The sequence below is a fragment of the Rhinoraja longicauda genome, chromosome 40, assembly GCF_053455715.1.
Source record: "Rhinoraja longicauda isolate Sanriku21f chromosome 40, sRhiLon1.1, whole genome shotgun sequence".
NCBI classification, from domain to species: Eukaryota; Metazoa; Chordata; class Chondrichthyes; order Rajiformes; family Arhynchobatidae; genus Rhinoraja; species Rhinoraja longicauda.
The window spans coordinates 10,505,279-10,532,551 of record NC_135992.1 but is presented as its reverse complement, the minus strand read 5'-3'; the positions used below and the strand labels follow the sequence as shown (position 1 = coordinate 10,532,551).

The 27,273-nt window shown below is 42.1% G+C and overlaps 1 protein-coding gene across 3 annotated transcripts in view; it reads left to right on the top strand.

The window, feature by feature from the left end:
* Positions 1 to 3,231: 3,231 nt before the first annotated feature.
* Positions 3,232 to 27,273, top strand: part of LOC144611331 (HMG domain-containing protein 4-like) — a 36,469-nt gene continuing 12,427 nt past the window's right edge. Inside the window, exons 1-8 of one of the 3 annotated variants that reach the window (XM_078430388.1) lie at positions 3,232 to 3,333; positions 8,981 to 9,105; positions 12,911 to 13,059; positions 17,433 to 17,520; positions 20,434 to 21,392; positions 24,697 to 24,775; positions 25,984 to 26,048; positions 27,147 to 27,258. In XM_078430388.1, coding sequence (XP_078286514.1) covers positions 9,072 to 9,105; positions 12,911 to 13,059; positions 17,433 to 17,520; positions 20,434 to 21,392; positions 24,697 to 24,775; positions 25,984 to 26,048; positions 27,147 to 27,258 — 1,486 coding nt within the window. In that variant the 5' untranslated portion in view covers positions 3,232 to 3,333; positions 8,981 to 9,071. Of the gene's footprint in view, positions 3,334 to 8,979; positions 9,106 to 11,085; positions 11,171 to 12,910; positions 13,060 to 17,432; positions 17,521 to 20,433; positions 21,393 to 24,696; positions 24,776 to 25,983; positions 26,049 to 27,146; positions 27,259 to 27,273 lie in introns of those variants that run through there. The other 2 variants (XM_078430390.1, XM_078430389.1) reach the window with 2 other exon arrangements.

The following is a 27,273-nucleotide window of genomic DNA, read 5'->3' as shown; positions in this document are numbered from 1 at the left end:
AAGTCAATTTTTTAATTTTTATATACCTTCTGTATCAATAGAAGCTGTTTTATTTTAAGGCACGTTAAAAATCTTTTCAATTTACTTACTTTGAAAGAAAAAAAAACAATTTATCAGTAAGAACCTATCCGGAAATATTGAGATAATTATTAAAATTAATTAATTGAGAGAAATATTTAAATTTATGTTTAATTGTCTCTATATTTTTTAAACAATGTTCGTGTTAAGTTTTCTCTGTATTTTTATATATCTTCTGTTTCAATAGAAGCTGTTTTATTTTAAGGCACTTTAAAAATCTTTTCAATTTACTTACTTTGAAAGAAAAAAACCCAATTTATCAGTAAGAACCTATCTGGAAATATTGAGAGAATTATTTAAATTAATTAATTGAGAGAAATAAATTTGTGTTTAATTGTCTCTATATTTTTTAAACAGTGTTCGTGTTAAGTTTTTTCTGTATTTTTATATATCTTCTGTATCAATAGAAGCTGTTTTATTTTAAGGCACTTTAAAAATCTTTTCAATTTACTTACTTTGAAAGAAAAAACCCCAATTTATCAGTAAGAACCTATCTGGAAATATTGAGAGAATTATTTAAATTAATTAATTGAGAGAAATAAATTTATGTTTAATTGTCTCTATATTTTTTTAACAATGTTCGTGTTAAGTTTTCTCTGTATTTTTATATATCTTCTGTATCAATAGAAGCTGTTTTATTTTAAGGCATGTTAAAAGTCTTTTCAATTTACTTACTTTGAAAGAAAAAAAAAACAATTTATCAGTATGAACCTATCCGGAAATATTGAGAGAATTATTTAAATTAATTAATTGAGAGAAAAATTTAAATTTATGTTTAATTGTCTCTATATTTTTAAAACAATGTTCGTGTTAAGTTTTCTCTGCATTTTAAAATTTATTCTCGAATTATTCCCTACGATCACATTGTGCCAGTTGGACCAGTACAACATTTTGGAGTCCTTCTGCCTCCTGTAGTACTCAGGGAGCAATTACTGCCATCCTTTGGTAGTTTAGAGAAATCAAAAAACTCAGTACAAAATAATTTTATTTATCAGCTTTAGTTTCTGAAACCGGATCTGATTTGGCAATGCGAAGTAGCATTATTTTACAGGGATATTGAAAAATAATCCCATATTATTGATGATAGTAACCATAATTATGAACATTTCCCAACCCTTTTTTCATGCACTAAAACCCAGGTTACTGTTCTCCACTCTGTTTCTCCCATCTATTTTGCCTGTGACACATAAAATCTCTCACATAAATGCAGGAGTAGGCCATTCGGCCCTTCGAGCCAGCACCGCCATTCAATGTGATCATGGCTGATCATCCACAATCAGTACCCCGTTCCTTCCTTCTCCCCATACCCCTTGACTCCGCTAGCCCTAAGAGCTCTATCGAACTCTCTTTTGAATGCATCCATTGAATCGAGACCCTGCAAGCAGCATCCTTGAAGAACATGGATAGATGACTGTTTCTCAGGTTATGTAGGATGCCTTAAAAAGGATAGTCATTAAAATGGCAATGAAGATGAAATGTTTACCAGGGGAATTGCCATCACTGTAGGAAAAAGGGTCTCGACCCGAAACTTCACCCATTCCTTCTCTCCTGAGATGCTGCCTGACCCGCTGAGTTACTCCAGCATTTTGTCTACTCTGAATTGCCATCTCTGCTGCTTGTTGTGTTGTCTGCACATGTTACATTCAGCTGATACTTCAATCCAATGTGTAGGAACTTTTTCTGCAGAAAGTGAAGAAGGGTCTCGACCCTGAACGTCGCCCATGCCTCCTCTCCAGAGATGCTGCCTGTCGCGCTGAGTTACTCCAGCATTTTGTGTCTATCTTTAATACTTTTAACCAAAGAAACTAGAGGAGCAAGATAGACCACTCGACTCTAAAAACCATAGTAGGTCATGGGTACATTTCAGCACCATTTTAGTAGGCAGATTCTGTGTGCTGGACTGGGCAGTGTTCATAACTCTCTGCGTTTTCCTCGGATATAAAATGTTTGCAGACAATTATTTTTGTTCAACTTCTTGGATAAGTCGAGTATTTTTGCTTTCGATTAAAGATACTAGAGGAACAAGATGGACCACTCCGAGTGGTCTATCTTGTTCCTCTAGTATCTTTGCCGTTGACCATGTCCATCAAAGATACTAGAGGAGCAAGATAGACCACTCGACCCTAAAAACCGAAGTGTGTGACGGCGCCATTTTAGTACGGCAGAAACTTGCAGAAACATTTAAAAAGAAAAATAACAAAAACCTGTGAATTGATAGATGAGATATATTCGGCATTTTTATGGTATCATCACACATACTGTTCCCCCAAAACACTGATTACACTGCGAGAGTCAGAGCGGACTGCGGGGTTTGCTTATTAAAATGGCGGACGTTACGCTCCTTCAGTACAGACGATGTCGACGGAGTGGTCCATCTTGCTCCTTATGCAGGTGCAGCAGGCAGTGAAGAAAGCGAATGGTATGTTGGCATTCATAGCGAGGGGATTTGAGTATAGGAGCAGGGAGGTTCTGCTGCAGTTGTACAGGGCCTTGGTGAGACCACACCTGGAGTATTGCATACAGTTTTGGTCTCCTAATCTGAGGAAAGACATTCTTGCCATAGAGGGAGTACAGAGAAGGTTCACCAGATTGATTCCTGGGACGGCAGGACTTTCATATGAAGAAAGACTGGATAGACTCGGCTTGTACTCGCTGGAATTTAGAAGATTGAGGGGGGATCTTATAGAAACTTACAAAATTCTTAAGGGGTTGGACAGGCTAGATGCAGGAAGATTGTTCCCGATGTTGGGGAAGTCCTGAACAAGGGGTCACAGTTTAAAGATAAGGGGGAAGTCTTTTAGGACCGAGATGAGAACGTTTTTTTTCACACAGAGAGTGGTGAATCTGTGGAATTGTCTGCCACAGAAGGTAGTTGAGGCCAGTTCATCGGCTATATTTAAGAGGGAGTTAGATGTGGCCCTTGTGGCTAAAGGGATCAGGGGGTATGGAGAGAAGGCAGGTACGGGATACTGAGCTGGATGATCAGCCATGATCATATTGAATGGTGGTGCGTACAGGCTCGAAGGGCCGAATGGCCTACTCCTGCACCTATGTTTCTAAGTATCTTTGCTTTTGCATGCAGGCACGGGGTGTCGATCGCCGCTCGCTCCTTTCCCTTCCCCGGGGATGCCGATCGATGTGCTCTGTGCTCGATGGTTGATGCCTGTGCGCGGCGGGCTCTTGTTTCCCGACCAATATGGCGACGGTTGGCGAGGACCGGCGCCCCGCAGTGGCGGCAACGGCAACCTCTTCACGGTACGAGCCCAGCCCGAGAGGACGCGCCCCCCTCACGCCGAGAGACCGCGATCCCGACGCTCGGGTAAAACAGGCGCGGGATCCCCGCGATCCCCGGCAACGGCGGGGTAGGCCTTACCGGCTCGGGCAAAGCCTCGGTGTTTCCTGACAACCGAGACCGGGAGAGGTCGCTAGGCGGGCGGGCGCCCGGCAGCTGCTGCAGGGCAGGGGATTCAGGCAGATCAGGAGAGCGGGCGACAGCTGGCCACAGAGTTAAAGAGAAAGAGCGGGAAGACGTCACCCATTCCCTTCTCTCCAGAGATGCTGCCTGACCCGCTGAGTTACTCCAGCATTTTGTGAATGAATACCTTCGATTTGTACCAGCATCTTCAGTTATTTTCTTACACTACCTGTTGCCCTGCGAGAGATGCAACCCTGGACCTCAGCTCAGGACAAATACTACACCTGCCATCCCTTTCTTCACCTTATCTTCGAATCGATTTTTTTTTTGTTTGTCTTTTAAATATTTAGAAACTAAAATATTTCGAATTCACCAATGGCTTTTAACATGAAAGGCGGTGTTACTGATGGCTCATCAAATCAGTGATCCCTCCAGTGACAGATAGAATTAACCAGGGTCTCGACCCGAAACGTCACCCATTCCTTCTCTCCTGAGATAGAAACATAGAAAATAGGTGCAGGAGTAGGCCATTCGGCCCTTCGAGCCTGCACCGCCATTCAATATGGTCATGGCTGATCATCCAGCTCAGTATCCCGGACCTGCCTTCTCTCCATACCCCCTGATCCCTTTAGCCACAAAGGCCACATCTAACTCCCTCTTAAATATAGCCAATGAACTGGCCTCAACTACCTTCTGTGGCAGAGAATTCCACAGACTCACCACTCTCTGTGTGAAGTAATGTTTTCTCATCTCAGATGCTGCTGACCCGCTGATTTACTCCAGCATTTTGAGATAACCCATAGGTGATGGTGAGAGTGGAGGTTTCCATGGGAAGGGGAGATTGCAGAGTATTGGGGGATCATGATGAATTGTCAACTTTGTGGTGCAGAAGACATTGTTAAAATATATGGCGCAGAAACAATAGACAATAGACAATAGACAATAGGTGCAGGAGTAGGCCATTCAGCCCTTCGAGCCAGCACCGCCATTCAATGCGATCATGGCTGATCACTCAATCAGTACCCCGTTCCTGCCTTCTCCCCATACCCCCTCACTCCGCTATCCTCAAGAGCTCTATCCAGCTCTCTCTTGAAAGCATCCAACGAACTGGCCTCCACTGCCTTCTGAGGCAGAGAATTCCACACCTTCACCACCCTCTGACTGAAAAAGTTCTTCCTCATCTCCGTTCTAAATGGCCTACCCCTTATTCTCAAACTGTGGCCCCTTGTTCTGGACTCCCCTAACATTGGGAACATGTTATCTGCCTCTAATGTGTCCAATCCCCTAATTATCTTATATGTTTCAATAAGATCCCCCCTCATCCTTCTAAATTCCAGTGTATACAAGCCCAATCGCTCCAGCCTTTCAACATACGACAGTCCCGCCATTCCGGGAATTAACCTAGTGAACCTACGCTGCATGCCCTCCATAGCAAGAATATCCTTCCTCAAATTTGGAGACCAAAACTGCACACAGTACTCCAGGTGCGGTCTCACCAGGGCCCGGTACAACTGTAGAAGGACCTCTTTGCTCCTATACTCAACTCCTCTTGTTACGAAGGCCAACATTCCATTGGCTTTCTTCACTGCCTGCTGTACCTGCATTCTTCCTTTCATTGACTGATGCACTAGGACACCCAGATCTCGTTGAACTCCCCCTCCTCCTAACTTGACACCATTCAGAGAATAATCTGTCTTTCTATTCTTACTTCCAAAGTGAATAACCTCACACTTATCTACATTAAACTGCATCTGCCATGTATCCGCCCACTCACACAACCTGTCCAAGTCACCCTGCAGCCTTATTGCATCTTCCTCACAATTCACACTACCCCCCAACTTAGTATCATCTGCAAATTTGCTAATGGTACTTTTAATCCCTTCGTCTAAGTCATTAATGTATATCGTAAATAGCTGGGGTCCCAGCACCGAACCTTGCGGTACCCCACTGGTCACTGCCTGCCATTCCGAAAGGGACCCATTTATCCCCACTCTTTGCTTTCTGTCTGTCAACCAATTTTCTATCCATGTCAGTACCCTACCCCCAATACCATGTGCCCTAATTTTGCCCACTAATCTCCTATGTGGGACCTTGTCGAAGGCTTTCTGAAAGTCGAGGTACACCACATCCACTGACTCTCCCTTGTCAATTTTCCTAGTTACATCCTCAAAAAATTCCAGTAGATTTGTCAAGCATGATTTCCCCTTCGTAAATCCATGCTGACTCGGAATGATCCCGTTACTGCTATCCAAATGCTCAGCAATTTCGTCTTTTATAATTGACTCCAGCATCTTCCCCACCACTGATGTCAGACTAACTGGTCTATAATTCCCCGTTTTCTCTCTCCCTCCTTTCTTAAAAAGTGGGATAACATTTGCTATCCTCCAATCCACAGGAACTGATCCTGAATCTATAGAACATTGAAAAATGATCTCCAATGCTTCCACTATTTCTAGAGCCACCTCCTTAAGTACTCTGGGATGCAGACCATCAGGCCCTGGGGATTTATCAGCCTTCAGTCCCATCAGTCTACCCAAAACCATTTCCTGCCTAATGTGGATTTCCTTCAGTTCCTCCATCACCCTAGGTTCTCCGGCCCCTAGAACATTTGGGAGATTGTGTGTATCTTCCTCAGTGAAGACAGATCCAAAGTAACAGTTTAACTCGTCTGCCATTTCTTTGTTCCCCATAATAAATTCCCCTGCTTCTGTCTTCAAGGGACCCACATTTGCCTTGACTATTTTTTTCCTCTTCACGTACCTAAAAAAACTTTTGCTATCCTCCTTTATATTATTGGCTAGTTTACCCTCGTACCTCATCTTTTCTCCCCGTATTGCCTTTTTAGTTAACTTTTGTTGCTCTTTAAAAGAGTCCCAATCCTCTGTCTTCCCACTCTTCTTTGCTATGTTATACTTCCTCTCCTTAATTTTTATGCTGTCCCTGACTTCCCTCGTCAGCCACAGGTGTCTCTTACTCCCCTTAGAGTCTTTCCACCTCTTTGGAATAAATTGATCCTGCAACCTCTGCATTATTCCCAGGAATACCTGCCATTGCTGTTCTACCGTCTTCCCTGCTAGGGCCTCCTTCCAATCAATTTTGGCCAGCTCCCGCCTCATGCCTCTGTAATCCCCTTTGCTATACTGTAATACCGACACTTCCGATTTTCCCTTCTGCCTTTCCATTTGCAGAGTAAAACTTATCATGTTGTGATCACTGCCTCCTAATGGCTCTTTTACCTCTAGTCCCCTTATCAGATCAGGATCATTACACAACACTAAATCCAGAATTGCCTTCTCCCTGGTAGGCTCCAGTACAAGCTGTTCTAAGAATCCATCTCGAAGGCACTCTACAAACTCTCTTTCCTGGGGTCCATTTCCAACCTGATTTTCCCAGTCTACCTGCATGTTGAAATCTCCCATAACCACAGTAGCATTACATTTTTGACACGCCAATTTTATCTCCTGATTCAACTTGCACCCTATGTCGAGGCTACTGTTTGGGGGCCTATAGATAACTCCCATTAGGGTCTTTTTACCCTTACAATTTCTCATTTCTATCCATACTGATTCAACATCTCCTGATTCTATGTCACCCCTTGCAAGGGAATGAATATCATTCCTTACCATCAGAGCAACCCCACCCCCTCTGCCCACCTGAAACATGACATATGCCTCAAATGACCTTGGCCACTTCCCACTTTACGTGGCAACATTAACAGCCTGACCGCTGGAGAAGACGGCAGGGGAAGAGAAAAGACATTCTGGCCTTCCATCACAGTGAGGAGGTGACTGGAGGAGACTCACTGTGATGGATGTTTTTGGGTTTTTTTTTGTGTTGGTTTGTGATTGGGTGTTGGTTTGTGATTGCTATTGAGGGCGTGCAGCGTAGGTTTACTAGGTTAATTCCCGGAATGGCGGGACTATCATATGTTGAAAGACTGGAGCGACTAGGCTTGTATACACTGGAATTTAGAAGGATGAGAGGAGATCTTATCGAAACGTATAAGATTATTAAGGGGTTGGACACGTTAGAGGCAGGAAACATGTTCCCAATGTTGGGGGAGTCCAGAACAAGGGGCCAGTTTTAGAATAAGGGGTAGGCCATTTAGAACTGAGATGAGGAAAAACTTTTTCAGTCAGAGAGTTGTGAATCTGTGGAATTCTCTGCCTCAGAAGGCAGTGCAGGCCTATTCTCTGAATGCATTCAAGAGAGAGCTGGATAGAGCTTTTAAGGATAGCGGAGTCAGGGGGTATGGGGAGAAGGCAGGAACGGGGTACTGATTGAGAATGATCAGCCATGATCACATTGAATGGTGGTGCTGGCTCGAAGGGCCGAATGGCCTCCTCCTGCACCTATTGTCTATTGTCTATTGAAATTGCTTATTTTTATTGGTCTTATTGCTGGACTGTGGGTGACCTTTCATTTCACTGCACATCTTGTATGTGTATGTGACAAATAAAGTTGACTTGACTTAATTTCCCATTAAATTGAAATTCCTTTGACTCAGTAATTGCACAGGATTGCAAGTTCCATTTTCTCATTCGTCTGGGGATTCATTTTTTTTCATATTTATTTTTCATATTTCAGATACAGCGTGGAAACAGGCCTTTTCGGCCCACCAAGTCCGCGCCGCCCAGCGATCCCCGCACATTAACACTATCCTACACACACGAGGGACAATTTTTATATTTACCCAGTCAATTAACCTACATACCTGTACGTCTTTGGAGTGTGGGAGGAAACCGAAGATCTCGGAGAAAACCCACGCAGGTCACGGGGAGAACGTACAAACTCCTTACAGTACAGCACCCGTAGTCAGGATCGAACCTGAGTCTCCGGCGCTGCATTCGCTGTAAAGCAGCAACTCTACCATTGCGCCACCGTGCTGAGTTTGTCAGCTTTGTTTTATAGTGGCTACTTTTACATTTAAAGATCATAGCCTTCCTCACAACCCCAAACATTTCTGCATCTCCACTGTTGAATCTTTTCAAAATCTTAAAGACTTTCTTTTCTGGAGAGGATAGTCCCAGTTATTTATATCCAGACATTCAGTCTTCTCATTTGTAAATTTGTGGCCTCATCATTGATAAACTTCCTTTTTATGCATATTTATCCTAGCTTCAATGTAATGGTAGATTAAGGGAGATGCCAGGCTTTGAGTTTACAAATTATGGTGGAATTCATTTGGCACCTGCTCCCACCTAGAGCACCTGATGAATGCCAGTTTTTTAGCTGCAAGATCTATACTGAATATATCCCATTTGGCAATACTTGAAGTCACTCCCAGTGTGGAGATGGCACTTGGTCTTTGAGAATGACGCGGTTCTCTCAATATTGATTGAGATCAATATTGATACATCTGTAGGTAGGTGGGTAGGCTGATGTTAGAGATTTTATTTTCCTTTGATATTGATTTTTTTTGTCTGCTGGTTTTGTGCAAAGGAGATACTAAAATATGTAAGACTTTTTTCCTTCTGTCATTTGCAGGATTATATACAGATGAAACTAACTGGCTGAAGAAACTTGGTTTTCCAAATATTTACGCTGTCAAACAGTATTTTAAATTTAGTCTCTAGTCATGGCTTATGATGAAGCACTCAAGAAGAAAGAAGGTAATTTTTTTGGGTTGATAACGGAATGATGCACCTTGGAGCTTGCATCTAAAAATACAAATCATTTTATAAAATCCAAGATGCTCTTTCAGTCAAGCTTTCTGAATCGCATAATTCTTACTCCTATAGGTTTGCAATTTTTATAGACTCTTCAATAACAATGCTTCTTTAGCAAGGAATATGGATCTCCTGATTTGTCGTGGCTGCATTAAACTTTCTTTATAACCAAATGTGTGATGTTTTGAGAATAATACTGTTTTATTTCAAGAGGCACTCCATAATTTTTACAGATTAGGTAAAGTATTTTATGGGACATTGAATATTCAAAATGCATCATGATATGGTGCTCCTTGTACAGTTTTTCCAATTAAATGTTTTTTAACACTTACTTTACTAATTAATGAATAAGTAAACATCTGTGCACAGTGATGTGATTTGCAGCCTAATGTCAAGATGTAAATCTGGAATGTTAGTGATAGTTGGATCCAAGATGGGAAGGAGGATGGGATACCAGAAAGCAGCAAGCAAATTATGGTTCCCGGCTAAAGAGAGGGGTTGGATCATTTACGGTGCTATCTATATTTAGTGTGCGCTATGCTGTGATCAGGAGTAGGAACTCTTATTCTGAGGCAGGTTCACTCTTCTCAACATCTCCCTCTCTTGTCCAGTGGTATGGGGCTGGTTGTGTTAATGTGGCTTGTTTTGGTGCTTTTCCTCCCATTGCAAGTACTTTCTTAGCAGCACGCTGGCCAGGTAATATTGAAATTCAATTTTGGCGTAACAATGTACAAGGTTAAGGTTGTATAGTCAAAAGGGCTGATTTTTCTTATGCAGTGTGAGCAATTATGCAGGGAATATTTTCGGAGTATGTTTAATAAAAACTCCTTGTGCATCCCAAATTTCTTTCCTCTATGATTGGAGCCCTCCTTCCAGGTATCATTCCCTCAATAAACCTCTCTGCCTTTCTTCTTTTCCCTTATGATACTCTTAAAACATTAAAAGAATCCAGATTTAAGGGTGGCACGGTGGCGCAGCGTTAGAGTTGCTGCCTTACAGCGAATGCAGCGCCTGAAACTCAGGTTCGATCCTGACTACGGGTGCCGTCTGTACGGAGTTTGTACGTTCTCCCCGTGACCTGCGTGGGTTTTCTCCAAGATCTTCGGTTTCCTCCCACACTCCAAAGACGTACAGGTATGTAGGTTAATTGACTGGGTAAATGTAAAAATTGTCCCTAGTGTGTGTAGGATAGTGTTAATGTGTGGGGATCGCTGGGCAGAGCGGACTCGGTGGGCCGAAGGGCCTGTTTCCGCGCTGTATCTCTAAATCTAAATCTAAAATCTAAAAATCTTTTCAATCAAGCTTTTGGCAATTTGATTTTGTAATTGTGTGGATTGGTGTGTAATTTTGCAATTGCTGCTCTATAGTGTCTTGGGAAATTTTGCTACAGTAAAGGCCCCATACATCTCCCTGTAAAGTTATTGACTGAATTGTATATAATAAAGCTATACCTAATTTTACAGTAGTTCGACTTGGTAGTTAAATGCAGTGTATTTACAATGCATTTATAAGATTGTTTAATTTTTGGTTTGTACAGTGTGTGCTCGAGCATGAAACTGTTCCTTACTGTAAATCACAAATCATTTTGTAAGCTAAGTGCAAGACTAATATGGATGTTTACAGATGTAAGAGATAGGTATTAAATTTTGGGGCATATTAGATCCAAACAAGGATCTTGTCTGTTTTCTGATTCATAATAGACTGCATTGAATTAAATTGAATCTATTTTTATGGCCAGATCCAAAATTAAATCTGTCATTAAATCTGGAAGTTCCCAAGTGGAAAAGTAATATTTTGGTGCATCTTGGTCCACAACTTATAAATGATCGTGGTGCTTTTTCATTTGCAGCTTTGATTTCCTGAGTGTAATACTGTGACAGACCCTTGTGAGGCATTCTTGCATTTGCCTTCCTACTTTTTCAGAGTGAAAATCAGGGTGAATGTAGAGTCAAAATCTGGTGTCCGCCATGAACCTCACAGTGTTGCGCTTTTCTGTTGCTAGTGCAAGGTAAGTTGGAAGTATTAAGCCTACTGGTGACTAATTAGGAGATGCCCTTCTCTTGTGTTGTATTGCTGGAGGATTGTGGAGGATCCTTTAATTTTACATCTGATCTGTTCTGATCTTGGAATGTTTAATACTGATACTGGAGATAAAAAAGTTGTAGGAGTATGGTTGTGATGTGGGGCAGTGTTACATTTTGTACCTTGATGAAGACAAAAAGGAATATTTATGCAAAATTACCGGCTGATCAATTTCCTTATTTGATTTGGTTACAAGAAAGTAAAATGTGCATCTTCCTTTATTTTCTAAAACAACTGCTAATTTAACATGTTTCCTATCCACTTTTTCTATTTCTCTAATTCACTGTAAAATAAGTCCTAAATTACCTAAGCAGGATAATAGTGATCCAGAGGAGCTTCTTGTACCTGTCTGCATCTTAGTCGATTGATCCTCAAAGAGGCATTTTAATTTGTGGTGTTGGAATCAACACCAGAGTGTGAAGCATTCCTTTGGGGAAGGTCTGAATGTTAGCCATCATTGGGATACTAACTTGGCTCTTCTGATGCAGAGGTGCATTCGGACTATAAGACCATTGAGAGCAGCAGTTATCTGTTCTCTCTTTTCAAGCCTATTCTGCCAATCAATTAGATCATGCCTGATCTGCAACAACATTTCCTCTACTACCAAATGGAAGCTTAAATGCTTTCTGATTTAAAAAAAATAAGCATCTTTGCAGAACTGTAGAAAATATCTGGCAGAGAAATGAATATGAAAATCGTTTGTGTTTGGCCTGTGCTTTCATGCCCTAAGTGGGTTGGTTTATGGTGCTTTCGTGTCTGCATTCAATTCAACTGTGACTGGTACTAAGTTAACGATCTTTCAGTGAGCCTTACTCCAGATTTCATTACAGCATTATCGCTTGCTCTCCAGTTAAAGTCCAGTTAAACTTCATACAGCCGTGAATTCAAGTGTGAACCTGTGCTTTTCTGGTCATTAAGTCCAGGCTGAGATTAGCATATTGGCTGCTTTCTACAACAGCTGTTTGTGTTCCAACTGATCTAAGAATGATGCTGTCACCGGAAGAATAATCCACATCATCTCTTGAGGAACACCAACCGGCAGATATGCACAAAAATGATGGTTGCTTTACACAGAAGCCCTCTTCTCACAGTGGACCTCCTAAACACAGGATTACAAGTTTGAATCCCAGGTTTAACCTGAAACTTGGACTCCTTTACACAGACTGTTTGCACAGCACATTGGAATGCATTGTGTCATGGGTGGACGCAAGATGTCAATTTGAACCTTCAGCTGAGAGATCAGGAGGTAGCCAGCAGAGGCAAAGCTGTCCTGGGGTGCTCCATTGTGTTGTAATGGCTGGCTAGAGAGCATCAATGGGGAGGAGCTTAGGACGGTGCAGAAGAGAAGACAGTAAACGAACAAACTCACCTGCTTTATGAATGGGTTTACACCAGTTTTAGGCTGGTCCTCTTGTGTGGCTCACCCTGTTATAGTTGCGTGCACACCTGGTTGAATTGCCCACCCCAACAGAGACGCATTTCCCGCAAGTCGTCACAGAACTGCAATGACAGTGGCTCGGGAGAAGCCTGAGGTCCAGTCATTTCATCCCTGAGCTAAAAAGGAGAAAAGGTGTTGGTGCAGGGAAGCACCCTCCATTCCTCCCCTCCCCACCTAAACATTAAAGGTATAAGCAGATGATCTGTAAGCCCTTTACTGCTGTTGCAGATTGTATAGTGGGTGAAAGCGGAATTGAAGAGGTGGGTCTGGCTGCAGGCAGAAGCCAACGAGAGAAGAAGCGCTCGTATAAAGATTTGCTGAAAGAAGAGGAGGAAATAGATGCAGAAGTCCGAAAGTCAGCCAAAAAGAAAGCGAAGGTGAGGGCAACTATTTGTGTTTTTGTTTTAATCGTTGCTGTTTTTGCTCACTTTGGACACAGCCACCCCATCTCTCATCCTCCTCCTTTTGAGGAGAGTCCAGAAGACCTCCAGATTCATGGGGGGGGGGGGGTGATTCAGGCCAGCGAAGCTGAGCAATATCTAGTTGCATTTGTTGTTTATTTTGTGTTTGCACTACATCACAAAAGAGGGATTAAAAATAGTGGCCATGAACAGACAGCTTTTGTTGGACACAAGAACATTAATCAAAGTGTTGAATCTAATTAAAAAATAATTGATGTGTAATTAAATATTGAAACCATTTTGGTCTTTTCGTAAGTGAAATTTGCAGCTTTAATGTGTGATAAAGTCTCTCTCAATGGATTCTTTGCCTTTCTACAACTGATCTCACCTGTCGCCATTCTGTGTCCTGTGACATTCACATTGCAACCCATTGTCTTCATGTTGATGTCAGAAAAATGTGTCATAAATTATATTGATAATGAGGTAGGAAGGAGGTTGCCACCTGTTGTCTGCATTGCAGGCATGCAGTTACCTTTGGTAATGTTCTCTTTATTACATGTGCGCCTCATTATAGAATCTCTAATTTTGTGCTCCATTGAAAACAGGCATGATCCTGAATCATCCTGCTGGATTTGTGCAATGGGCCAGGAAAACCCAAGTCTTTGCTGAGCTGGCTGATCTCTGCCTGGCTGCTGCCATGGTTCTGTATGTTTCTATTCGGTGACTTATCCTGTAAGAGGGAAAATCATCCAGGATTATAACTCTTAATTAGTATGCAGCGACCCATGCTGGCAGTGCACGATATAAACAGAGATTGAGTGCAGGACTTGCTAGAGTTGAAGTTTGCAGCATATTCATTAATGAAGGGGTTTGGGTGGCAGTGGAGGTGGTGGGGAGGGGTGTGTGGTGTGTGTATGTGTTTGTGTGTGGCTGCGTGTGTGTTTGTGTGTGCGTGCGTGTGATCTGCAACTATACCAAAAAGAATGAATACTTTTTGCAAATGAAATGGCAATGGAGATACTTCTCTTTTGTAGTACTAATGTCTTGAATGTAGTCCGCACCGAGGTCTGATTTTTTTGCATGACATTCTCTCCCTTTTCTAAACTCACTAGTTTTTCATATATATAGCATCTTGCATTATTACCAAAAAGACTATCAAAGCATTTTGAGGCATGGGTATGGGCTAAAATCTTGGCACCATTATTACATTCTCTCAGGGGCTGACTGAAGAAGGGTCCTGACCCAAACCATCACCTATCCATGTTTTCCAGATGTTGACTGACCTGCTGACTTACTCCGTCACTTTGTCTTTTTGAGAAAATAATAGTATTGATGACCGAAAGCTCTGTCTAGAAGACAGGTTTTGAGAAGCATCTTAAAAGGAGAGGAAACAGGGAATTTGCACCTTGAGTACTGGAAAGCACGGTCACCTGCGGTGGAGTGATTAACTTCAAGAGGCTTGAATTGCTGCAGTGTAGTCTCCTTGGATTATGGAGCCAGATGAGGCCGTAAGACATTGGAGAAGAATTAGGCTATTCAGCCCATCGAAGCTACTAAGCCATATGATCAAGGCCGATCTGTCTTTCACTCTCAGCCCCAGTCTCTTGCCTTCTCACTGTAACCTTCGTCCTTACTAATCAAGAACCTATCAATCTCCGCTTTAAGAACACCCAATGTGGGCCTCCACAGCCGTCTGTGGCAATGAATTCCACAGAATCGCCGCCGGATGAGAACATGAAGAGCAGGTTATGGTGAGGTTTAAAGATGAGGATGAGAATTTTGAAATGGAGACATTGCTTGAGATGGTGCAGGGAAAGAGATGAAACTTAAGGCGAGAGAGGCTTGGTGTCTTACCAAGGGAATGACGGTCTATCCAATATTTAATTGGTGGAAATTCCTGCTCATGCAGCAGTGGACGCTGGATGGACAGTCAGACCGTTGAAAAATAGGGTGAAGTCGAACTGGATGATATCACCCTCGTATAGAAATTGATGATGCTATAGAGTAACATGTAGAAAAGAACTAGAAAGTGTCACAGGTGAGATGGCATGGCAAGGGAAAAATAAACTCTTGCAGGATATGGCTGGATAGTTAAGAATGGTATCAGGTGACCAGAGTTCTTTGCATCTCTTTTAAATACCATGGCCAAGGGAATGTAGGAAATCTGTTAGGAAATCTCTTAATTGTCTGCAAGCCATGTCTTGTGAAACTGTGAATAATCAAATAATACTCCTTCTCTAAACAATGTTTAACGAGGAGTGGGCTACACCACCAGTATCAAACTCTTGGATTACTTACTGTTGAAGGTAAGTTATCAAGCTGGTTCTGTGGGAAGAACTGAGTTGTTCTGAGCGAAATACTGCATGCTTTGAATCTGCAGAGCAGTCTCTTCATTGACTACATCCCCTGTCTGATGAGTATTGCTTTGCTTATTGCAAATAAAGTAGCTACAGTTTGATAGTCACTCACGCCTCGTGTGAATTATTCCGACAGTTTTTTTGTTGCTGCCTAATTTAATGTTTTATTGTTGGACTGTGGGTGACTGAAATTCGTCCAAAAAAATCTTTTTTTTGGATGACAAATAAAGCTATCTTGAATCTTGAATCTCTTGAATGTTTTACATTACAACAAACGTTACGAGGTTCACTTGTAAATAAGAGTAGGAATAGTGCAAATGGTGCAATATCCATACAAACTTGTCCTAACTTCCATTGTCTAAGGCATCATGGATTGGAGATTACATCTGCCAATTGTTTGGTTTCCAGCTGTAATTCCCGTGCAGTTTGATTTTTTGTAATATCCTGGAATAATTTCATTAAAGGTATTCCTGAATAACAAGAAAAAAAACATCACTCAAAATCATGTGGGCAGCATCCAAATTTTATTTGGATTTATTCTTTGAAGATTGTTATTACTGCCAGTAACCTGGTGATCTCCCTTGAATCCCAGCAGCATCTTGTGAGAGCTAAGAATTTATTCAAGCCCTTTGGTTAGTAATCCTGTATGTTGTCCACTAAAATGCACAAATCCTCCTGGAGCATGAATCGTTTGCCACCCCATTCTGAAAGGGCAAGTTCATAAGGTGACGATCTCCTATCTTCATTGACAGAAACTTTGTTGATGGTGTCAGGATGGGCTGAATGCATATCGCCATTGACTGAAAATTTTGTGTTTGCATTGATGCCTACAGGGATTTTGGAATTCATCTGATATCCGTCCAAATTTCTTAACAAACATTTAGTAAAGGCGTTCAACCTGACAGCAATGACCCAGGCAGAATGTTTGGCACAAACCTTTGAAGTACCAGTACTGCTTAACAAAACATTTGCAACTTTTGGTCTTATAAATAGAGGTCAACAGTACAAAAGCCAGGATGTTACTAAAATACTAGCTTGGTCAAAGCTGGAATATTGTGCCAAGTTCCATTCACTTTGGGAAGGATGTGAAAGCTTTGGAGAAAGTGCTCTAGAGTGGTACTAAAATGATTCTACGAAAGAAGGAAAGCAGTTTAGTGGGAATGCTGGAAATCTGTTGGTGTCCTTGTTTTAGATGTAGTAAAGTATGTTAAAAGATTTTAAAATCATGAAGGTTTTGAAATGAATAATTAAAAATAAACTGTTTCCTAGTAACCAGAGGGCACATTTTAAAAGTGATTGGCAATGGAACCAGAGGAGACATGAGGAGAAACTTCACTGTTGTGCGTTTAGAAATCGAAACCTACTGCCTGTCATGAATGAATGTGTGTAGGAAAGAACTGCAGATGCTGGTTTAAACCGAAGATAGAGACAAAAAGCTGGAGTAACTCAGCGGGACAGGCAGCATCTCTGGAGAGAAGGAATGGGTGACGTTTCTTGTCTTCAGAGTTAATTCAAGTTCATTCTTCAGAAGGGCCTCAACCCGAAACGTCACCCATTCCTTCTCTCCAGGGATGCTGCCTATCCCGCTGAATTACTCCAGCTTTTTGAATGAATGTGTGTTGGATACAGATTCAATTTTCAAACAGGTTTCATAAAGCTTTGAAAGAAAAAAATGATTGGGCACAGTGCAGGAGGGAATGATTGGGTCACTGATTAACTATTGTTTTTTAAGAGAGTTGATGGTGTCAGGTTGGGCTAAATGCACATTGGCATGCTGAATTATTCGCTGATTCTCGAAATCAAAGACAAAAGAGTAACGTCACAATTCAAATTACAACTCATTCTCAAATTTAATCCCTTTTCATAAACCATTTGCTCATCTCTTAAATATCCATTTAGTCTTGGCTTGTATAGATTAACATAAACATTAAGTGTAATATATTTTCACACAGTGTGCATCAAGTTAATCATTCTTTTTTGTTACATTTGAAGGAGATTGAAGGTTTCCTTTTGGGTGCTGATTTTCCTAAGAAAAAGAAGAAATTACACCATTTAACAGGAGAAGAGTTCCACTATGGAGGTAAAAATATCCCGGACTCTTCCCTTTCTAACATTATTTCCATTTCAGAGAACAGGTTAGCAAGCAATATCCACTGCAAGACCACAGCTGCCTTCGGTACGCTTCTTCCCATCCTGCCTCCTGCAATCAGTCTCCTCATTTCAGTGTATCCATCACATCAGAACATAAGAAAATAGGAGTTGGCCAAGGAACTCCAGCCTGCCCCTTCTGTCCCTGATCTGTCCCGAGCATCATCTCCTCTTCTGCATCAGTTCTCCATAACCCTCAATCCTTGATCTTTCAATAATTTATCTCTCACCTATTTATATACGCTCAATGACCTAACATGCATAACCCTCCAGATCAAGGATTTCGCTTGGGCAGCTTAACCTCAGCGGTATGAATATTGACTTCTCTAACGTCATGTAACCCCTGCTTTCCCGCTCTCTCCATCCCTCCCCCTACCCAGTTCTCTGACCAGTCTGGCTGTCCCTGATTGCATTTTTATCTCTGTTTGCTTTGTTGTTACCTTCTCCGAGCTAACAATGATCTATTCCACATTTTCCTTGATCTCCCCTTTGATGTCTCGTTCTCACACCTTACACTTCTCTGTATCTCCCCCTCGCCCTCCCCTCACTCCCAGTCTGAAGAAGGGACTCGACCCAAAACGTCACCTATTCCTTCTCTCCAGAGACGCTGCCTGTCCCGCTGAGTTACCCCAGCATTTTGTGTCTATGGAATTTCAGAGATTCATCATCTGATGCTATTTTCCACACCCGCCTTCTGCTCTGCATTATTTTCCCTATCAACAATTGTTTCCTGCCATGATAATTGACACAGCTCTTGACTATGTCTGTTCTATTTCCTGCGCTGTACCCATCCCCTCTTCCCTCCATCCAGGATTCCAGGTGTCCTCTGTTCATCAGCTCCACATTCGATATTACATCTTCAGTAATTTTTAACAGCTCCTACTTGATGCCACCACTTTCAGTCACATCTTCTACCCCATGCCTTTCAAATTTCTGAAGGGACTGTTCACCTGGCACTCTTCATTTCTCTCTTCCATCTTCACCAATATGCAATATCTTTCTAAGCCCTGTTCTGTGCAAATGCAAGGGAAGAAACACTTTGCTTTTACCTCTTGCCTTCCTATCATCCTGATGCCCAAACGTTTCTTGCTGATGAAGCAACAATTTATTTGCACTTGGAGTCATAGAGACAAACGGCTCATTTTGCGCCAAGTATTAACCATCTCTTTAATCCCATTTTAATTATTATTCCCCATCAGTTCCCTGAAGTTTTTACCATTCACTTTCACACTGGTGGAAATTTACTAATGCCAATTAACCTGGCAAGTCCGATATGTTTGGCATATAGAAGAAAACTGGTGCATCCCGAGGAAACCCACCTGATAACAGGGAGAGTGTCCAAACTCCACACAGGCAGCACCTGAGTTTTAGTTTCAGAGATACAGCGCGGAAAAGGGCCCTTCGGCTCACCGGGTCTGCACCGACCAACGATCCCCGCACATTAACATTCCCCTACACACACTAAGGACAATTTTACATTGATACCAAGCCAATCAACCTACAAACCTGTACGTCTTTGGAATGTGGGAGGAAACCGAAGATCTCGGAAAAAACCCACGCAGGTCACAGGGAGAACGTACAAACTCTGTACAGACAAGCACCTGTAGTTAGGATTGCACCTGTAGTCAGGATTGAACCTGAGTATCTGGCGCAGTGAGGCAGCAGCTCTTATCAGTTATACCACTGCACCACTCTTCCACTGAATTTGGATGCAGGCAAAGTCAGTGTCTGTCACTGAAGAAATGAAACACAGATTGCTTGGTTGCTTTGCAGAACATGTACGTTCAATCCCCAAGGGTAAACCCGAGCTTCCATCTGTCTTTCACTTTAATTCTTCACCTCACTTCCACACTGAGCTCTCGATCTTTAGCTTCCTATATTTTTCCAGTAAACAATCAACATAAGCTTGAGGGACAGCACACTAATTTTTCTGAAAAAGCTTATGACAACTTGTTGTGCTTAGTCTCACAATTCAACTCATTTGTATACCGTTTACCTTTCCAGTGACTTATCATAAGTCACCACATTGACAATGTTTCCTGATCTGACATCCTTTGCCTGTTCATTTAGAACGGAGATGAGGAAAAACTTTTTCAGTCAGAGAGTTGTGAATCTGTGGAATTCTCTGCCTCAGAAGGCAGTGGAGGCCAATTCTCTGAATGCATTCAAGAGAGAGCTAGATAGAGCTCTTAAGGATAGCGGAGTCAGGGGGTATGGGGAGAAGGCAGGAACGGGGTACTGATTGAGAATGATCAGCCATGATCACATTGAATGGTGGTGCTGGCTCGAAGGGCCGAATGGCCTACTGCACCTATTGTCTATTGTCTAGCCTGTCTCTCCCTATTTAGACTCTTCATATCCCCCTCAGGACTTATTTCCCTGCTTTCTGCTGTCAGTAAGTGCTGTTTATGTTCAGTCTTTTCATTCAAGTCATTCCTTTAGATTATATGATAGCTGATGTTTGCGGCATCGCACAAGAAATGGTATATATAATCCATAAATGACCGATTCTGACTCTATTGTCCCTTCTTTAATTATTTAAGCTATTTGCTTCAACCATTTCTGTGATGGCAACTCATGCGCTTTCAACACGTTGTGGGTAAAGACATTTCTCCCGAGTTTCTTATCAGGTTTATTGGTAATTATCTTCCATTTTGGACACTGGAAAAGTCTTCTCTGTCTATTCTGTCGAACGCCTACATGGTATTAAAGGCCATTAATGAAACTATTCCTCAGCTTTTCCTTTTCAGAAGGGGGAAACCACAGTCACTGTAACATTCCTGTGCTTCCAGCGAACTTTTGTCACAAATCAATTCAGTATTTCTCTTTCTGTGTGTTTATATAGAACTGTCACTGATGGAACCTGTAAAGAAGAAAAAGAAACTTGATGGTCAACAGTCTGACACTGCCATGGGCCTTCTCAAGGCTATAACCACACCTGCAGCGACAGTCGCAAAGCCTTCTAAAAAAGTCGAGAGACCATTTTCTGCTTTTGGCTCACCGTCCTATCCTCCTTTTTACGCTGAGAGTAAGAAGGAGCACAAGAAAAAAGCTGCCAGTGCAGAAGCTGAGGAACTGTCTGAAGAAGGAAGCTTCCACAAGTCAAAAAAGATGAAGCCACTTTTTGTAAATACTGATACAGTGACGGTGCGTGAGGGAGAGGGGTTAAAAATGAAACTCCTCCTCTCGCCAAAGGACAAACCGAGCATGGATGATGAGGCCTTCAATTTTGCAGGGACATCAAGTCAAAAGAAATCATCCAAGAAGGTGAGCAGGGAGGAGCATGGCTCTTTCCTCTCTGCCCTGGATGCTCACAGTTTGCCAAGGCCGTCAGCTGTACGCAAAAAACACAAGACAGAGTCTCGGGGCAGTGAGGGCTTTGAATCGGCTTCTCATTTCTACACTGATGTACACGCGGGCAACCTCTCTGAGTACGAGTTCCCAGGTTTAGAAGCGTTGGATTCCGCATCGTCCTCCGGTGGGGAGCTCGAGGCGGGGGAGCTGATTATCGACGATTCTTTCCGGGAGATGAAAAAGAAAAAGAAGAAAGACAAAAAAAGCAAAAAAAAGAAGGACAAGGAAAAACACAAGGAAAAGAAACACTCAAAGTCTAAGAAGCTGCTGACTCATGGCTCAGGGAAGGCCTTATCTGCCAGTAAGTGCTGTTATCCACCACAGCCATCCGTTAGCACACCTTATGCAATAAATGTGCCCCCACCTTCCATATTCCACATCGAAGGACAGACAGAGAAAAAGAAGAAAAAGGAAGAGAAATATAAAGAAAAGACAGAGAAACCTGAAAAGGTAGGGTTACTCAAGTACCTTCTTTGAAACATTACACTTTCAGTTTCTTGTCCAAGTTGCTGTCAGTTTAGATTAGAGATGATGACATGTAAGAAAAACTTGTATCTAATCTCTTTGAACCTTGGGATGCCTCAAGCACAATGAGAATGAAATACTTTCGATATATAGTTATCATTTTAATTGTGGCAGTATCAGTTACCCTTGAGGGATCATGACTTTAGATAGTTCCTCTGTCCCTCTCTTCCCCTCCTCCTTCCCAGATCTCCCTCTATCTTCCTGTCTCCACCTATATCCTTCCTTTGTCCGCCCCCCCTGACATCAGTCTGAAGAAGGGTCTCGACCCGAAATGTCACCCATTCCTTCTCTCCCGAGATGCTGCCCGACCTGCTGAGTTACTCCAGCACTTTGTGAATAAATGACCAGCATATTCCTCGAAAACTCTAAACTATCAAAGGAAAATTCAAGAAGGCCCTAACTTCTGCTGAACCGAATGAATAGATTGCTGTCATCTGATCATCTGATAGCAATTTTGTGTCATTTTGTTTTAAAACATTGGAACTTATTCTGTTCAAAAGAAAGTCTTGCTTGAAATGTAGACTTCCTAAATGGCTGCTTTTATCATTTTAAGTCATAAGGCCATAAGTGATAGGAGCAGAATTAGGCCATTCGACCCATCAAGTCAACTCCACCATTCAATCATGGCTGATCTATCTTCCTCTTAACCCCATTCTCCCTCCTTCTCCCCATATCCCCTGTCACCCGTACAAATCAAGAATATACATATCTCTGCCTTTTATTTCATGCTTTGTTTTTGGTGATTATGAATGTATTGATAACAGTCAGCAAATTAGTTCACTTAATTATTTTGTTTCTTGTATACAAAATATTAGATTTTCACCTATTTTTTGCTGTTCTGCTTTTCATAATTTTCTCCTTTGAGCTTTTTATTCTTATTAAGCAATATTAAGACTGATTATTTAGTGAAGGATCAGTACTGATACAAAAACAAAGTTCAACAGTCCATTCGTACACAAGTTTCTCCATTTGAATGACTTTATTTTTTATTTTGTTAGCTGATGACACACATTGCTTAATTCAAATATAGTAAATACACAGCTGGTCTGGCAGCATCTATGGAAAGAGATAGAAGACCCATTGTTAGAACCGGAAAAGCGGGAGAACAAGTTAGTTTTAAATTGAACAGAAGGTGGGACAGGAATGGACAAGACAAAGGGCTTTGTAATCTTGAAGAGAGACACAAAATTCTGGAGTAACTCAGCGGGTCAGGCAGCATCTCTGGAGAAAAGGAATAGGTGATGTTTCGGGTCGGGTCAAGATGGATCTCGACCGGAAACCTATTCCTTTCTCCAGAGATGCTGTGTGACCCGCTAAATTACTCCAGCATTTTGTGTCTATCTTTGGTGTAAACCAGCATCTGCAGTTCCTTCCTACACGTCTTTGTAACCTCCATCTCTATGGTTCATGAGCTGTTGAAGAAGTTATCTGATTGATAGGTTAATGAGGAAGGTTGGAAAGAGAGACACAAATGAAGGAATGTAGTGAAACGCGGAGCTCCTGGAAATGACCAGCAGGTCAAACTGTCCCAGTGGAGAGAGGAAAACGCCAATGCTGCAGAACTAGAGAGTTCTAGTTTAGTTTAGATACAGCGCGGAAACAGGCCCTTCAGCCTACCGAGTCTGCACTGATCAGCGATCCCCGCACATTTACACTATACTACACACACGAGGGGCGATTTACATTTATACCAAGCCAATTAACCTACAAACCTGTAGGTCTTTGGAGTGTGGGAGGAAACTGAAGATCTCGGAGAAAACCCAGGCAGGTCACTGGAGAGCGTACAAACTCCATCTAGACAGCACCCGTAGTCGGGATCGAACCTGGATCTCTGGCGCTGGAAGGCAGTAGCTGTACCGCTGTGCCCTCAAGATAGGAACAGAGAGCAAATTATATGAATTTGTTGAATTTGATATAAATTCAAGAAGGTTGCAATGTGCTCAGACAGAAGTTGCTTAAGTTGGGCTTTCTTTTAACATTGCAAGAGGCCATAGGCAGACAGGTGGGAGTGGTGTGGGGGATTAAAGCAGCGGGCAACTGGCAGCACGGAGTCATTCCCATGGAATTTACGCAGGTCCTGTGCAGTATATTTGACTCCTCCAATGCAGAGGAGGCTACGTTGTGAATACCAAATGTCCGTACACGAGATTGGGCAAAGTGCAGTGAATGATTTAATTTTCATTCACTGGATGATATGCATGCTTGAGCAAAACTGAATTAAAGAAGCATTCAGCCTAGAAACAGGCCCTTCAGCATACCATGCCCATGCCAACGATTAGTTTTAGAGATACAACGTGGAAACAGGCCCTTCAGCCCACCGAGTCCTCACTGACCAATGATTACCCTTGCATTAGTTCTATCCTACATTAGGGACAATTTACAGAAGCCAATTAACCAACAAACCTGCACGTCTTTGGAGTGTGGGAGGAAACCGTAGCTCCAGGAGAAACCGCATGTGGTATGCCTTGCACAGCAGCCTGTGATGCATCTCATCAGGCCCTGGAGAGTTATGAACCTGACTAAGACATTTTACATCTTTTAATCTTAATGTGCTCCAGAACTACACTATCTCACCTAAAATATCAAACTACATGTCTTTCTCCTCAGTGATTACAGATGAAAGGTATTCATTTAAAAACATACCTATATCCGCTGGCTCCATGCATAAATTTCCCCTTCGGTCTCTCCTAAAGCTACTCTTTCCCTGGTTACCCTCTTGCCCTTAATCTACGTACTAAAATACCTTTTTGTAAAAAGTATATTAAAAATTCTGAGGCCACCACCAGGAGCAGAATGGAGATGGGTCGAACACACCAATATCCTTTAATAGAAATGTAATATTGCTAATTGCTGAACAAAATAACTGTAAACTGCAACTTGCTAACAAAGACCATGGAGCGGAGGTATACATTGTCACGGTGGAGTAAATGGAACATTTAACTATCCTTTAGGTGATCTCAGAAAGTTTGACACCAAAATGAATTATTTGAAAGAGGAATCCATGCCAATCCTCAGTTTAAGCATTATTCCACTTCATTACAAACTCCCTCAAGTTTTAAGAAAGTAATATAATTTAGTCAACTATAGATAGCAAGCCATAAAGGAAAGCTGAATTTTTATATGGCGTCGTTCAGCAGAGCATTATAGTGAAGTATTGATTACTTTTGACTTTGTAAAATGTACTTTTATTTTGAATTTCTTTTGTGATATTTCTATATATTTATTGCAGAAAAAAAAGAATATATCTGCTTATCAGCTGTTTTGCAAAGAGTATCGGATTAATATTGTCGCTGAGCATCCAGGAATAGGTAAGAGTATATTTAATTTTATGTTATTGATTGAAAGTTACATCATGGAAACAGGCCCTTTGGCCCACTGAGTCCACGCCGACCAACGATCACCTGTTCACACTGGTTCTATGTTATTCGAATTTTGCATCCATGCCCGTGTTTGCAGAGGCCAGTTTATTTGCAAATCCGGAGCACCTGAGGAGGAAATCCACGTGGACACAGGGAGAACATGGGGCAGCACGGTGGCGCAGCGGTGCAGTTGCTGCCTTACAGTGTTTGCAGCGCCGGAGACCCGGGTTCGATCCCGACTACGGGTGCTGTCTGCACGGAGCTTGTATGTTCGTCCCGTGACTGCGTGGGTTTTCTCCGAGATCTTCCGTTTCCTCCCACACTCCAAAGGCGTACAGGTAATAGGTTAATTGGCTTGCTATAAAATTGTCCCGAGTGTGTGTAGGGCAGTGTTAATGTGCGGGGATTGCTGGTCAGTGTGGATTCGATGGGCTGAAGGGCCTGTTTTTGCGCTGTATTTCGAAGCTGAATTTAATTAAACATGCAAACTCCACACAGACAGCACCCGAGGTTAGGATTTAACCCGGGTCTTGGCCGTAGTAAGGCAGCAGTTCTACCCCCCTCCATGGGCAACATTACTTTCTGTAGATGCCGCCTGACCGGCTGAGTGTTTCCACTATTATCAATTTTCTTTTCAGATTACCTGCACCGCCAGTTTTTGTTTTAGTTGCTAGCTTGTTTGTTATGGGCAGGGTGAGTAACTCTCCCCACTAAACTAGACTTTAAAATAAGAAACCGGAGGAAGAATGTGTGTTCTGAATGGCTGTTCTCCTTCAGAAGTAATTTGCCTCTTTTGGACCCATTCCCGGCTAGATCAGAAATGGATCCTTCAATTTTTATCATGATTTCCCACAGAGGAGACCATTCAGCTGACTTATTTTCGTTGGCCCTTTCTCACAGAATTAATTTGAATTGTAATGAAAGATTTAGCATGGAAACTGGCCCTATCATCCCACTGAGTCCATGCTGACCATCGATCACCTATTGATACCAGTTCTATGTAAATAAAGAGGCAATTACATTGGTTTCTGTTGCAGTCGGTTGGAGGATCAGTACCGTATTCCTATACGTTGACAGGGCAGTGCCAGCTTAGCAGTATCATTGTGCTTAACCATAACCACGGATTCAGCTTCTGGTTGTGCTTGTCTTTGCCACAGATTTCGGTGAACTCAGCAAGAAGCTGGCTGAGGTTTGGAAACAACTTAACGACAAGGATAAACAGGTAAGCCTACCCTACTGTTGGGCTACATCCGAAGGCAAACAATTGGCAATGGTCACACAGAAGTCTAGACAGAGCAGAGTTGCTTGTTTAGTTTTTGCTTGGTTGCCTTATGATTTTCCAATTTGTCCGCATTTCTGAAGCCCCCCATTCCCGGCACCATTTCCGATGTTCTTCACCCTGCGGCTTTTTGTTTTTGAATAAATCTTTCCTATGTTGAGTGTTAGAAAAGCGCTATATAAATGTAATGCATTATTATTATTATTATTATTATTATTATGTTCTTTACAATTTTCCCAGTTGCAGTCAATCTAATGATTCGTTTAGTTTAGTTTAGAGATAGTGTGGTAACAGGCCCTTCGGCCCACCAAGTCTGCACCGACCAGCGATCCACACACATTACCCGACACGCACCAGGGACAATTTTACATTTATACCAAGCCAATCAACCTACAAACCTGTATGTCTTTGGAGTGTGGGAGGAAATCGAAGATCTCGGAGAAAACCCATGAAGTTCTTGGGGAGAACATACAAACTCCACACAGACAAGAACCCTTAGTCAGGATCAAACCTGGGTTCCTGGTGTTCTAAGGCAGCAAGTTTACTGCTACGCCACCGTGCCGCCCTTTATGCCCCAATGCTTTAAGAAGGTTCATGATGAGTTCTTTGTTTTGGTATTACATTTATTTAAAAGGCCCACATCTTTCTATCTTATTTGTCAGTTTCATATGGTCACGGTCTTGTTACCTGAATGCAAACCTTTCTGACGATACTGTTGGCGTGTAACTGGATTGATTTTGTGCAAATATATCGGATCTTGTGGATTTAGTGAACCATGCAAGGACTTATTCAAAGCAGCACGTAAAGACCATTTATTCTTGATTATAGATACAGGTTTGTAGGTTAATCGGCTTGTTACAAGTGTAAATTGTCAATTGTCCCTAGTGTGTGTGTGTAGGATAGTGTTAGTGTGCGGGGACCGCTGGCCAGTGCGGTGGGCCAAAGGGCCTGTTTCCGCGCTGTATCTCTAAACTAAACTGTACTTTACTGTAGAATTACATAGAATTATGGAAAGTGAAAAGATTTTCCTTAAAATTCTAGGCTTGGAAACAGAAGTGCCAATACTTACAACATAAGCAGAATAAGGCTGAGGCGATGACAGTGAAACGGAGACTGACTGATTCACTGGACGAGGCAACTGTGAAGCAGAAAGGTACGGTATTTATGG